At 43.5% G+C, this 14711-nt stretch overlaps 1 protein-coding gene across 1 annotated transcript in view; it reads left to right on the top strand.

The window, feature by feature from the left end:
- Positions 1-284: 284 nt before the first annotated feature.
- Positions 285-14711, top strand: part of LOC109929729 (glia maturation factor gamma) — a 15836-nt gene continuing 1409 nt past the window's right edge. The window contains exons 1-6 of the mRNA XM_020529298.2: positions 285-620; positions 4798-4894; positions 6155-6204; positions 7790-7839; positions 9830-9912; positions 12073-12146. Coding sequence (XP_020384887.1) covers positions 618-620; positions 4798-4894; positions 6155-6204; positions 7790-7839; positions 9830-9912; positions 12073-12146 — 357 coding nt within the window. The 5' untranslated portion in view covers positions 285-617. The remainder of the gene's footprint in view (positions 621-4797; positions 4895-6154; positions 6205-7789; positions 7840-9829; positions 9913-12072; positions 12147-14711) is intronic.

Below are 14711 nucleotides of genomic sequence, written 5' to 3'. Positions count from 1 at the left end.
AAGTGCCACTAGCAAACCTCCCTGCCAGGATATAAATCTCCAGTTTAAGTGCAATCCGTCCTTCTTGTACAGGTCGCTCCAAAGAAGGGAGAGAGGGGTTGAGAATTTTTCTTTTATCTTCCAAATTGCTGTCCAGTTTTTTCCTTCTTGTCCCCTGCTCTGCTGAAAGTGCAATTTTAATTTTAAAACTGTAAAGCCCAGTGGAGAGATCTTTGACTTTTCGACTGAATTACACCAGCAAGAGTTCCGGAGAATTTCTTTGAAGCAACTGTGTGGTGGCTCAAACAGGATGTTGTGCGAGTCTTGTCTCTATCTAACACATGCCAGGAAGGAGCAACTCTCGGCACAATTGCTAAACTGACAAATTTAAACTGGCCACAGTTTTCTTGATTGTGAGGTGCGGGGAGATTACGAATGCAGATGGTTAAATAGTGGAATGGTTTTGGAAATTTGCTACCATAGTTTTGTTTCTAGGAGGCATTTTTGTTAATGCAAATTTGCAATTCACGTATCTACTGTCAACATTATTGAGGAACTAGCTGCCCAAGCATCCTGTCACAAGACCTGTGTGATCCTGAGCAGTCAAGGCCGTAAAGTGAAGATAAAGAGAAGTTAACATGGTGAGCAGTTTGCATTTTCTAAATCTTTGGGCCACCTCACCGCTTTTGACATATTTTGATATTAAGTCAGAAGTCACACGACACCAGGTTGCAGTCCAACAGGTTTATTTGAAATCGCAAAAGTAGGACAAAGGAACAGCACTCCGAAAGCTTGTGATTTCAAATAAACCTGTTGGACTATAACCTGCTGTCGTGTGACTTATGGCTTTGGTATAAAGAGTTAATTGTGTCAAATATTTCTCAATCCTCCTCCCAGTTCTATAGAGTCCTATTTCATGTCAGATCCTGAGGGACCTTGACAAGCTGTTTATGAAAATAATGTTTCCTTTTATGGGAGAATCCAGAACTGGGGGAAGACGATGTTGGGGGTGTCACTGTTTAAAAAGAAGGGAATGCCCATTGAAGACAGCGATACGAAGGTCGTGCGTCTTTGAAACTCTCTTCTTCCAAAGGCAGCCGCAGCAATATCTTTGAATATTTTTAAGGCAGTGGTTGATAGATTGTTGATAATCAAAGAGCGTGAAAGGTTATTGGGGGGTCGGCAGGAATGTGGAGTAATTGGATCAGCCATGGTGTTATTGAATGGTGAGACAGGCTAAATGGGCTGAGTAGCCTGTTCCTGCTCCTAATTCGTATGTTTATTGTATATTTCATAAACTGCAGCTAAGTTTAGACCATGACTGCTTTGGAACAGTTCTTTTTATTTCTGCACATAATGTACAAAGGAGCAAGGGATAGTTCTGGCAGGGATGAATAGTGAGGAAAGTTGCAAAAGAAACACGCAATGGATTTGCTGCAGCATTGAAGATTTCAGCTTTGTTATTGCTGACCAGAAAAGGTGCAGAAAGTTGCCAGGGTGCAATCAGGTCCTTGAGCCTTGCTCAAAGATGAAAGGTTCTTGACTTAGCTCCTGAACAAAATTCAATTTCATTTCGTTCAATGTATTTATGATATGTGGTGCTGTAATTGATGATAAATTTCCATTTCCCCTGACACCAATGATTCCACATATGTTGAATGTAACACATGCTGCATATCTTGAAGGCAGTGAGTTGCTGATCAAGTTGCGTCAGTGCCATGTACCATGCACGTGTAAATAAGGTGTGACTTGGTGACTGGATACCAGCCTTTGTAGAGTTATTTCACTAATCCCTGTGCCCATTGTATGTATTGGGCACTGTCCAATGGGGAAGGTTCATCACAGACAGATCTGATTCTGGCCCTGCCACCCTGATCACATAGAATCCCTACAGTGTGGAAGCAGGCCATTCTGCCCATCGAGTCCACACCAACCCTATGAAGAGCATCTTACCCAGACCCACCCCATCCCTGCAACCTTGTATCTCCCACGGCTAATGCCTATACATCCCTGAACACTATGGGTAATTTAGCATGGCCAACGCACTTGACCTGCACATCTTTGGACTGTGAGCAGAAACCGGAGCACCCGGAGGAAACCCACATGGACACAGGGAGAATGCGCAAACTCCACATACCCAGTTGCCCAAGGGTGGAATCGAACCCAGGTCCCTGGTGCTGTGAGGCAGCAGTGCTAACCACTTTGGAGCAGCAGTGCTAACCACTCTGCCACTGTGCCACCCTGTTCTGTTGCTCCTTGCTACCTTTCCCTCCCTCTTCCTCCCAGCTCAGAAAAAGGCACAGGATGGCCTATGGCTCCCTATCACTCTTGACATTCCCATTAGAACAGGCTGCACTAGGATTACACCATCAGCTGCATGTAGCAGGTAACTCACTTGAGTGGACAGCTGTTTCCTGATGCAGGACAACGTCAACAGTGTGGGTTCAATTCCTTTTCTGGCTGAGGTCATCATTAAGATTTCACCTTCTCAACGTCTCCCCTTGCCTGTGGTATGGTGGCCCGCAAGTTAAACCACCACTGGTTGTCTCTCTCTAATGAGACAGCAGCCCTCTGGGACTATGGCAATGTTACCTTTTACACAAAGTGATCAGGTGCAGAGATTGTGAGGACTTTGTTCTCAGAGATTTGGATTTGGACTTTAACATTCAGCCAAGATCAATACAGACTGGAGTCGAACACAAGACCGTCCCGTTCTGCGCAGCTCACGCTGTCACATGACTTGGTGCTTTAATGAATTGAACCACGGGAGGTTTTACAAATGCTGCATGAAAATATCGAGCAGAGGGCTTTTGAATTTTAATGTCTTTCATTGTGTTTGGTGCCAAGGCTGGGGGTGGGTACAGTCTGGGTCGGACAGTGGCCAATACATACAATGGGCACAGGGGCTGGTGAAATAACTCCACAAAGGCCGGTATCCCATCACCAAGTCACACTTTATTTACACATGCATAATACATGACAAGGACCCAGTTAGCTCAGAGTCCACTTCTAGAGTGAACAGAACCTCTGACGCTCCTGTTTATATCTGTCAGCCAGGGCTCCCTGATTGGATCAGATTAACAGCCCCAATCAGGGAACTCATATTCTATGAGGTTCCACCTGGCTGACTTCATTACAATCACTGCTTTTGGTGTGGTGGGAATATGTGTCTTTGAGGGGTGAGGACTGCAGGGTTCTTAGGGAGGCACAGATCCCCAACTGTCCAGAGTCTTCTAAAATATCCACGGCTTTCTGAAAAAAAAGGGTTCACATTTCCCATTTCTTTCATCCGTTCCCCATTCAGATTTTCAGAAAATGATCAGCAACAGTCAGGATAAAAATCTCAGGCCATGGACACAGACCCTTGACCTGCCTGCTCACTCCACCTGCAGAATTGAGGACTGAGAGTTGTCCATGTGTTCGGTTTTGGTCATTTATCGAATGCATTGATTTGCTGAATTGACTAAGCTGAAAGCGCAAACAAGAGAGAGTTTGATTAATCCTCTTCACCCGTTGAAATTATGCAACTTGGAGCTCACTAGGCAATATTTCAGTATATCAAAAACCATTGTCATTATTGTTTTCAATGAACCAGATCCGTTTCTAGCCTCCCCAGTTAGGCAACAGTTTCACATCCTCTTGAGTCTTAGTTTATGTCCCTCCCCTCTACAGTTCACCCAGTCTCTTCCTGTTTATGCTGCCCTGAATGCCTTTACTCTCTCTCCCCACAATTCAGCAGTCGGGCCATCACACCAATAAGCACAAAAAAAAAATCAAAACACTCAGCAGGTCTGTCCACATCTGTGGAGAGAGAAACTGCAAATGTTTCAGGTTGATGGCCTGAAAATAAGGTTTTAAGTGGACAGAGGAAGAGGAAAGGGAGATCAAAAATAAGAGGGAAGGCGTGAGATTGCATGTAAGGAAGGAGAGACTAAACGAATAAAGGGAGGATGCTGTAGTTGAGCCAGACAGGATGATAATAAGACAAAGAACTGAAGAAAAATATTTCTGGATGTGACTGATTCTGCTCTTTTCATCACAGATAGTCCCTCGCGAGGTTATATGTGTAACATGTGGGGGCTGAGTCAGAGGCACCCTGGCCGATTTCCCATGGGCAAATATTTACATGTAAAGAAAGAACTTGGATTAACATAACACCTTTCGCAACCTCAGGAAGCCCTAAACTGATGAAGTATTTATATAAAGTGTAGTCTCTGTTGTAAACACAGCAGCCTGTTTGTGCACAGAAAGATCTCACAGACAGCAATGTGATAATCATAGAATCCCTAAAGTGTGGAAGCAAGCCATTCAGCCCATCAAGTCCTCTGAAGAGTGTCCCACCTAAATCCACTCCCCCGCCCTATCCCTATATTTCCCATGGCTAACCCACCTAGCTTGCACATCTCTTTACACTATGGGACAATTTAGCATGGTCAATCCACCTAACCTGCACACCTTTTGTCTGTGAGAGGAAACCAGACCGTTCAGAGGAAACCCACACAGACACAGGGGAATGTGCAAACTCCATACAAACTGAGGGTAGAATCGAACCCAGGTCCCTGGTGCTGTGAGGCAGCTTTGCTAACCACTGAGCAACCGTGCAGCCCAGGTCAGGCCAATTTGTTTTTAATGATGTGGGTTAGGTAGATGTTGGCAAGAATACTGGGGAGAATCCCCTTATTCTCCTTTGAAATTTGAGAGTCGATCTCTTAATCAGAACATAAGAAATAAGAATAGATGTCATTTACACCCCCACACTCTGTGCATGGTGGGCGATGCTATGTTTGTTTTAAGCCCCCTTGCTTTCTTTCTTATTAGTCGGACTCACTGGTTGTGTGTGAAGTAGACCCCAAGCTTTTGGAGAAGCTGAAGAAGTTCCGCTTCCGCAAAGAGACAACCAATGCCGCCATCATCAGTAAGTAAGAGTGCCCGGTGCCATGGCAACCAGGCCTACGTACAATTACCTCTACACCCCTTCTCCCCAACACAGGGCATCTCCTCCTGTTCCAATGGAGTGAGCAGGGATTCCTCCTCTTCACTTTATACCTGTGCTAACGGAGCAGATCTGAAGACCCGGTATTGGGTTGCCCCATTGCCCTCAAGCTCTTACCTCTACCAGATTGCTACTTGATTTCTTGTGGGGTGAAGAGGGTGAGGGTGAAGGAGTTGGCACAGTGACTGTGTATCCCCTGAGTGCGTGCGCTTTGGTCCTCTGTAAATTTTTCTTTTATTCACTCAAGGGATGTGGGCATCACTGGCTAGGCCACCATTTCTTACCTATCCCTAATTGCCCAGAGGGCAGTTAAGAGCCAACCACATCACTATGGTTCTGGTGTCACATGTAGGTCAGACAAGGATAAAGGCTTTTGCGACAATTGCCATTAAATTAGCTTTAATTCCAGACTTTTACATTGAACTCAACTTTCACCATCTGTCAAGGTGGGATTCAAATCCATGTACTTAGAACATTAGCCTCGTGTTCTGGAATACTAATCCAATGCTATTACCACTATGTTGCCACCCATTGACGTGCAGGAGGGAATGTGAGGGGTACTGTCCCTCCCAAAGACACAAGTAATGTTTGTTGGGAGGACAAGAGAAGCCCCAAGGCTAGGTCATCGCCAGGGTCTCAAATACTTCCCGTATTTGGCTTCTGGAAAAGTTGTGTCCAGACAGAATAGACAGGGGAGGCAGCTCAACCCTTAAATCACCCTCTTCACCCAAGACAGTGAATCTTTGAACCCTTTGTGTGAGTTCGTGGTTACTCTGAGGCCAGAGGTCCAAACTCACATCATCTCACTCAGATATCACATTCAAATTCACGGGCATTAAATCTGCAGTGAAGGAGGTCCTTTGTAAAATTCCCAATACTGTCCTTACCCACTCTGGACCTATATGTGACTCCAGTCCCACACAAACCTGGATGACTCTGAAGTGGTCACTCAGTTGTCTTAAGAGCTGTAAGCATTGGGATTCCAACTGCCCAGTCCTATCTTCCCAGGGCTGACCAGTGTGGGTAGTAACTACTCACCTTGTCAACAAGGCCCACATTCCAAAGATTATGTTCTGTTTTAAAATCATGATACATCACTTTATATTGTGCCATGCAATTGCCCACTTGAAGACACTTCATCTTTTACAAGAATTAACATTTCATTTATCTCCTGTTCTCTAGTCAAAGTTGACAGAGAAAACCAACAGATGGTACTGGAGGAAGAGCACGAGGTAAGTGTCTTGAAGCAATATTACTAACAATTTGTACAATATATGGAATGTTAGAGAGCGCGTGTTACACTGGCGATAGTGATTTTAAAATTATCACCCTTGTATTCAAACCCCTTGATAGCCTCACCCTTCCCAGTCTCAGAAATCACCTCCAACCTCAACCCTCTGAAATCTCTGCCCTCCTCCAGTTTTGGCCTAAAGCATTTCCAATTTTCATCTCTCCACCATCGACAGCTGCCTGGGGCCCCTGAGCTCGAGAATTTCCTGCCTAAACCTCTCCCAATCACTCACATTCCTCCTTCAAGTTTCTCCTTAAAATCTACCACTTCAACCAACCTTTTGGTAACGTTTTTATGTAACTGAGTGTAAAATAGTATTTGCTGATGCTCCTAGAAGGTACCTCAGATTTTTTTATTATGTTGATAAATATAAATGCAAGTTCTTGTTGTAGATGGGAATTGTGCTGAAGTCATATGACCAATCGAACTATAAAACCCCTGGAAGATGGAGCAAGCAGTCAGCTACCCAAAGTGCAGATTGTATCCAGGAGGATAGATATCCTATATAGATGAAGCACCAATTCCTCTGGTCAACTCTCCTGCCAATTAGCACCATCAAACATGATAGTTTATGGGATCTTGTGCACAATCCAGCAGTCAACACATTGTATATATATCTACATCAATATCTATATCAATATCTATATCTATATCTATATCTATATCTACATCTATGTCTACATCTGTATCTATACAGATAGATAGATAGACATCCCTTTAGATTTGTTAACCCTCGTTATTCAGTCTCAAATTGTTACACTAACACAATCTCCCATTCCCACTCTGGCATTTGGAAAATCAACAGAAGATGGAGATACAGAATTATCCCTTCTGCTCCCAGTCTCGATCTCACCGATTCTACCACTTAATGGTTAATCAAAATTCTTCACATGTGAGTCCAGACAATGGATGACATCTTGATAGGATTTCCTCTGTTGATCACCACAAGCACTTAACCTCACTGCAGGAATCCCTGCTGATTTTCCCACTGCCAGTGTTGCAATGCTCCATCTTGGGTGAGATGAGCCAGATTAGAATAAATCTGGGATCTTCCTGACCTTTTCGTGGTCGCTATGTGCGTGTCCAAAGCAGACATTGTAAAGTTGAATTGTGTGTGAATGTTCTGGGGACCTGGGTTCAATCCTGTCACAGCAGATGGTGGAATTTGAATTCAATAAAAAAAAAATCTTATGATGATGATGAAATCATTATGGATTGTTGGAAAAACCCATCTAGTTCACTAATGTCCTTTAGTGAAAGAAACGGCCATCCTTACCTGGTCTGGCCCACATGTGACTCCAGACCCACAGCAATGTGGTTGACTTTTAACTGTCCTCTGGGCAATTAGGTATGGGCAATAAATGCTGGCCTAGCCAGCAATGTCCTCATCCTGTGAATGAATAAAGATAAAAATGTACAGTGTGAGGGTAATTGTTTGCACCAGTCTGCAGGCAGGTATTTATTGTGCATGTTATAAGACTGCAAGGGTGGTAATCCTTTTCTATATCCAAGTCTTTTCCTTTTAGGGTATTTCTCCAGATGAACTGAGGAATGAACTTCCAGAGAGACAGCCTCGATATCCTTTCAACACAAAAAAACCTACCTCATTGTGAAATACTTTGGTTGAGTGAGTGGGCAAACTCTGGCAGACGGATGATAATGTAGGAAAGTGTGAAGTGGTTCACTACAGCAGCAAGAATTTAAAAAGCTGAGTATGATTTAAGTAGAGTCCAACTTTAGAATTCAGAGGTGTAGAGGGATTTGAGTGTTTTAGTACATAAGTCACAAAGAGTTAGTGTGCAGGTACAGCAGATAATCACAAAGACTAATGGCATTCTATCCTTTATTATGAAAGAAATTGAACATAAAATTAAGGAGATTATGCTTCAGTTATACAGGACTTTGTTGCGGCCGCATTTCAAATACTGCATGCAGTTTTGGTCTCCTTATTTAAGGAAGGTTGTGTATGTATCGGATGTGGTTCAGAGGAGGTCAGCTGGATTGATTCCTGAAAGGAGTGGGTTGTTTGATGAGACTGGGTTCATTTCCACTGGACTTTAGAATCGTGAGGGGGTAATTTGATTGAAGTGTATAAGATCCTGAATGGTGGATGGGGAAAATATGTTTCCTAGACAATCTATCCGAGCCAATTATTTCCCCATCAGTCTACTCTGGAACATCAGTAAAGTGTTGGAAGCGGTCATCAACACTGCTATCAAGTGCCACTTACTTACCAAAATCTGCTCACTGATGCTCAGGTTAGATTTCACCAAGGTTACTTAGCCCCTGACCTCATCACAACCTTAGTTCAATCTTGGAAGAAAGAGGTGAGATGAGAGTGATTTCCTGTTGTGGGTCAGTCTGGAACAAGGGGACTCTGTTTTAAAATTAGAGGTCCCTGTACCAGTACAGATACAAGATGAATTTTTTTTCTCTCAAACAGTTGTGTGACTTTGGAATTCTCTGCCTCAGAAAGCGATGGAGGAGATGTCATTCAGTATTTTTAATACTGAGGTGGGTGGATTCCTGTTGGGCAGGGGAATTAAATATTTTAAGGGGAAGATGGGAATGTGTAATTCAACTTGCTAATGAATCTGCCATGATCTCATCGAATGGCACAGCAGACTGGAGGGGCTGAGTGGCCTATTCTTGCTGTTACCTTCATAACCTGAGCATCCTACTTACACCTCTCTTCAAACAACACCTGCTCCACTGTCTAAAAGAGTAAGCGACTTATACTTTCTGTTTAAAAGAGTAAAGGAAGCTTTACTCTGCATCTCACTCAATGCTGTCCCTGTCCTAGGAGTGTTTGATGAGAGACAATAGAGAGAGCTTTACTCTATATCTGACCCCATGCTGTCTCTGTCCTGGGAGTGTTTGATTGGGACAGTGTAGACGGAGTTTTACTCTGTATCTAACCCTATGCTGTCCCTGTCCTGGGAGTGTTTTATGGGACAATATAGAGAGAGCTTTACTCTGTATCTTAATCCTGGGTTATACCTGTCCTGGAAGTGTTTGATGAGGGACAATGTAGAGAGAGCTTTAGTCTATATCTAACCCCACGCTGTCCCTGTCCTGCGAGTGTTTGATGGGGTCGGTGTAGATGGAGTTTTACTTTGTATCTAACCCTATGCTGTCCCTGTCCTGGGAGTGTTTTATGGGACAATATAGCGAGAGCTTTACTCTGTATCTTACTCCCGGGTTATACCTGTCCTGGGAGTGTTTGATGCCTGTCTGCTCAAACTATGGCGTCAAAGCAGATGAGCTACTCATGTCTCTCGTGGCTGTTTTCAAATTCACTGTCAAGTTTGTCTGTACAAGTATGACCAGGATTTCTGGATAATTGACTGAGGAGCAATTTGACCTGATGGATTGCGATGAGTGGAGAATATGAATGTTTAAACACAAGCAATTTCTTGCTTCCAGTTATTGGGGAGGCTAATGTATTATTAATTATCTGCGTAATTACTGATTATTATTATTGAAGACCCAATGAACAATGGTTATTTTTATCCTTTCTACATATAATGAGACAGGTTTTTATTGTTTCCTTGACAACGGTTCAGATTTATAGTTTATAGCTATAAGTATGTGCATCATGACAAGAGGGTGTCCTATCCAATGTGCTTGATTTTCAGCAGCCCCCAAGGTAAGAACACAGATTCATCTCCTGGACCAGCTATCGGAAAGACCTTGTTAAACTTGAAAGGGTACAGAAAGATTTACAAGGATGTTGCCGGGGTTGAAGGGTTTGAATTTTAGGGAGGCGCTGAATAGGCCGGGGCTATTTTCCCTGGAGCGTCAGAGACTGAGGAGTGACCTTATAGAAGTTTATATAATCATGAGGAGCGTGGATAGGGTGAATAGCCAAGGTCTTTTCTCCAGGGTAGGGGAGTCCAAAACTAGAGGGCATAGGTTTAAGGTGAGAGGGGAAAGATTTAAAAGGGACCTGAGGGGCAACTTTTTCACGCAGAGGGTGGTGAGTGTGTGGAATGAGCTGCCAGAGGAAGTGGTGGAGGCTGGTACAATTTCAAAATTTAAAAGGCATCTGGATGGACATATGAATAGAAAGGGTTTAGAGGGATATGGGGCAAATGCTGGCAAATGGGACTACATTAATTTGGATATCTGGTTGGCATGGACGAGTTGGACTGAAGGGTCTGTTTCCATGCTGTACAACTGTATGACTCTATGAATAATTGTTGAATCTGGTTGACCTCAGAAACTCTTGCTGTGCTGACTGTAAAGGCAATGTGTTTGGGTATTCTTATCTGTCACTCAGCAGGTGTGGTACGAGTGAACAGGCCAGCCCCAAATTGGGAACAAATCTTTAATTGCACTCAGAGACGCTAAAGGGCTGCTCTTCTGGGCAATATATCACCAAGTTCAGTCAGACCATGGTTCTCTGGAGGGAGCTTTACTCCATAACTAACCGCATGTGTACCTGTCCCAGGAGTGTTTGATGGATGTAGTGTCAAGGTGGCTTTACTTTAACTTTAAAAGATAAGCGGGAGCTTTACTCTTTACCTAACCCCCTGCTGTTCCTTTCCTTGGAGTGCTTGATGGGGACAGTGTAGAGGTAGCGTTATGCTCAGTTTAAAAGAGTAGACAGAGCTCTACTCTGTGTCTAACACTGTATTGCACTTGTCTGGGAATGTTTGATGAGAACAGTGTAGAGGTAGCTTTAGTCTGGTTCAAAGTAAAATTGTGGTATTACAAAGAACTTAGGCCAATACTGGGGTTTTAACTACTTGGTGTGTGTAGGCCTCTGGTGTTTTATCTAAGATAAGTGTGAGCTCGCATGTAAATCATGGTCAGATTTTAGTTCTCTGATCGAGTTTTGAGTGAGTTAGATTCAGGCCTGAGCGTCACCAGTTGATATAACCTGTGGGTATATCACAGCAGTCTAGACAATAGGGAGGTGTAAGAAGTGAATTCCAGCACTTTGGGCCCAATCAGCTAAAGAAGTGTGTAGGGCAGGAGGTGGTTATGGAGATAGGGAGGGCTGTAGGGGCTGGAGGTCATTTCAGAGATAGAAAATGGGTGTAGGGGCTGGAGGAGGTTACAGAACTGGGGAGGTGTGTTGGGGCTGGAGGAAGTTATAGAGATAAAGGGTATGGGGCTGGAGGAAGTACAGATATAGGGAGAGGTATGGGGGCTGGTGGAGATCATAGAGATAGGGAGGGTTCTAGGAGTTGCAGGGGTTACAGAGATAGGGAGGGGAGTAGGGGATAGAGGAGGTTGCAGATATAGGGGTGTAGGGGCTGGAGAGATAGGGAGGACTAAGAAATTTGAGCATAAGGATGTGAATTTTAAACATGAGACATGGGAGAACTGGGAACGTTTGTAGAACAATGAACAATAGGGTGATTGGAGAATGAGACATGGTGCAAACCAGGATCCAGAGAGTGTGGTTTTGGATGATCCTAATATGATGAAGTGCAGAAGCTGGAAGCCTGGCCAGAAGAGCATTGGAACAGCTGAGTCTGGAGATAATAAAAGCATGAATGAGGATATCAGTTGTTGAGTTAATGAGATGCAAGTATGTCACTAATCAACCATTACTCAGCTGTGGGTTGTGTGCTATTGATACTTACTGGTTTACAGAATAGTCTGGAGTTACTCCGAGAATCCCATGCGTAGGTACCATCTCTACTCCTCAATGGCCATTGCAGTAGGTACCGTCTCTATTCTTCTATGGCCCTGGAGTCACCCTTCCCTCTCTCAATATCCTGATTAGACTCATTAGGTTGCAATCCATGATGTTGGCTGGAAGCACATACCTAACTGCTCTCACCATTGGTTGCAGGATGTAACCCTCAACAGCAGATGATGTATGCCGGCAGTAAAAACAGACTGGTGCAACTTGGAGAGCTCACCAAGGTGGGTACACCTCTGTAACAGGGGCCTTTCAATACACTGTCCAATACCATTTCTTATTAAAGACTCCCATTAGTTTACTCTGCTTGTGGAGGTTGTGATTTGCATTGGATGCAGTTTCATGGGATGCTGTGTAACACCTAACCTGTTCTTTGAGTTTGAGGCGAGAGAGTGGGTTTGCGGGGTCATTGAATGGACAAAATGGCCCATCCTGGGAATGACTGGGGAGAAAGTCTGGTGGATTTCAGCAAATCCCATCACGACAGATCATTCCCATTCTCACTGAACCATCCCACTCTCAACCAAGCATCACATTCTTATCCAAAGTTTATCAAAGGATAGTCAAGATTATCCAAAGATCCTCACTTTTTCTCAATGCTTACATCTATTGATGGCCATTGGATATCAGTTAGAGGAAAGAGCCTCCCTACCATAACCCAGTGTACACCCTCACTACCAAAGCTGACCCAGTTCAGATCAGCTAACTCACACAAAGCTGGTAATCAAAGCAAGAATCTTCCTGGACATTGTGGCCAGAGAGGAAACATGGACTGAATTTTTTCAGCCTGTGGCCCCAGTGTTAGAGTCTTAAACACTGGGAGTAAACCCCGCTTAGTATCTCCAAATTATTAGAGCAGCTCTTCCTTGCCAGACTGAGGGAGTACCATATTGTCAGAGGTGCAGTCCTTCAGCTACAATGTGATGGAGGCTGTGCTCTGCTGGGTTCAGGGAGATGTGGCATCACCTTGAACATGAAGCACCAATTTCTCTGGTCAACTGTCCTGCCAATTAGCACCATCAAACATGATAGTTTATGGGATCTTGTGCACAATCTAGCAGTCAACACATTGTAAAGCGATTTACTTTGTTTGATTTGCTTTGGGATTTTTCTGTGATTATATTAGACTCCCTACAGTTCCCAGTGGTCTCCTTCATCGGGGTGGGAATGTACACCAGTTCTCCAGTGGACGGATTGCTTTGCATTTTAATTCACGCTGAGATCATGTGTCATGTTGGAAATATCAGGGTGTCAACCACAACAATTCTCGTAAATGCCAGAACCTTGGCATCATAAGGAGTTGAACATGACAAACAGATTTGGCCCAGTGTTGCACAGAATCTACACAAATATCACAACACCTGAACGTGTCTCAACACTGCTTCAAACCTCACTTCCTTCTGTACATCCCTCAGTCCTCTCTCAGTTCTTGGCACTTTTATTTCTGTCTGTTTTATTTTGTTATATTTAGGGAGGCAGTGGGTTGATATTTTGGGCTGATGGGTTTGAATTTCCCCAAGGAACATGGTGAAATTTGAATTTCCCCAAGGAACATGGTGAAATTTGAATTTCCCCATGGAACATGGTGAAATTTGAATTCAATAACAACCCAGAAGGGTGATCAAGTAACCATTGCTATAAAATCCCATCTGGGTCACTAATGTCCTTTAGGGAAGGAAATCTGCTGTCCTTACCTGGTCTGGCCTACATGTGACTCCAGCATGTGCAGTTTACTCTTAAGAGCCCTCTGAGGTCTTAGGAAATGCAACAATTGCTGGCCATCTGGTGACACCTGTATCCCAGAAACAAATAGAAAATATATATTTCTGCTCCGGTCATGTCAACATCCTTTCCCTATCATTAAAAGTAACTGAAAACAAGTTTCAGTTCCATTGACTTTCAAATGTTTCTTGGCGTGCTTCACATTTTCCATATTTCTTCATGATTTGGGACCTCACTCGGGTTACTATGTTGACAGATTATTCACTTTTAGTAGTATTGGTGCACACTCACTGTATGAATAGCCCATCTGTATTCGGTCTTTTCTCACCACCTGCCCCACAGGTCTATGCCTCTTGAGGCTAATCCAAATGAGTATGAGGAACACTGCCTATAACCTTGGGGGTTATCTGTACGATTTTTATAAATGGGATGTGGGTGTCACTGACAATACTGGCATTTGTTGATAGTGGATAGAGTGGCTTGCTTGGCAAATTTCCTTCTCTCCCTGCACATTAGTGAACTGGATGGATTTTTACAATATTTGATGGTAGTTTCATTCTCACCATTAGCTGACACTAGCTTTTACTTCCAAGTTTGTTAAGTGAACTCCAATTCCACGAGCTTTCATTGTGACATTGCACTGGGGAAGGCACTGGAAGTCAAGCCCAGCTTTCCTGGAGTTATAACAACAGTTAAAACTATTGTCAAAACGTGCAAAGTCTCCAATTTACCTGACACATAGACCCAGGTCAACAGAAAAGACACACTAAAAATCTGTTTTTTTTTAAACAAGAATCCTCTTCTTTTATTAGAGGTAAATAGATTCTAACCACAAGTAAGCAACTATGAACTGTCGACTTATAAGTCTACCAGTTAAGTTTGGACCCCCTTCAAACAAAAAAATCCACACAAACAAACAGACAAAAAAAATGGTGTTTTGGATAGAATGAAAAATAAATTGGGGAAGCACAGGGATCCCAATCTATAGGGTTCCCAGTCCAGATGGTTCTCAATCCACAGAGTTCCCAATCCTCTGGGTTCTCAATTCACAGGGTTCATGGTCCACA

This window comes from Rhincodon typus, chromosome 39 (genome assembly GCF_021869965.1).
Source record: "Rhincodon typus isolate 14 chromosome 39, sRhiTyp1.1, whole genome shotgun sequence".
NCBI classification, from domain to species: Eukaryota; Metazoa; Chordata; class Chondrichthyes; order Orectolobiformes; family Rhincodontidae; genus Rhincodon; species Rhincodon typus.
The sequence above is the reverse complement of the archived record's forward strand: the minus strand, read 5'-3'. Positions and strand labels throughout refer to the sequence as shown.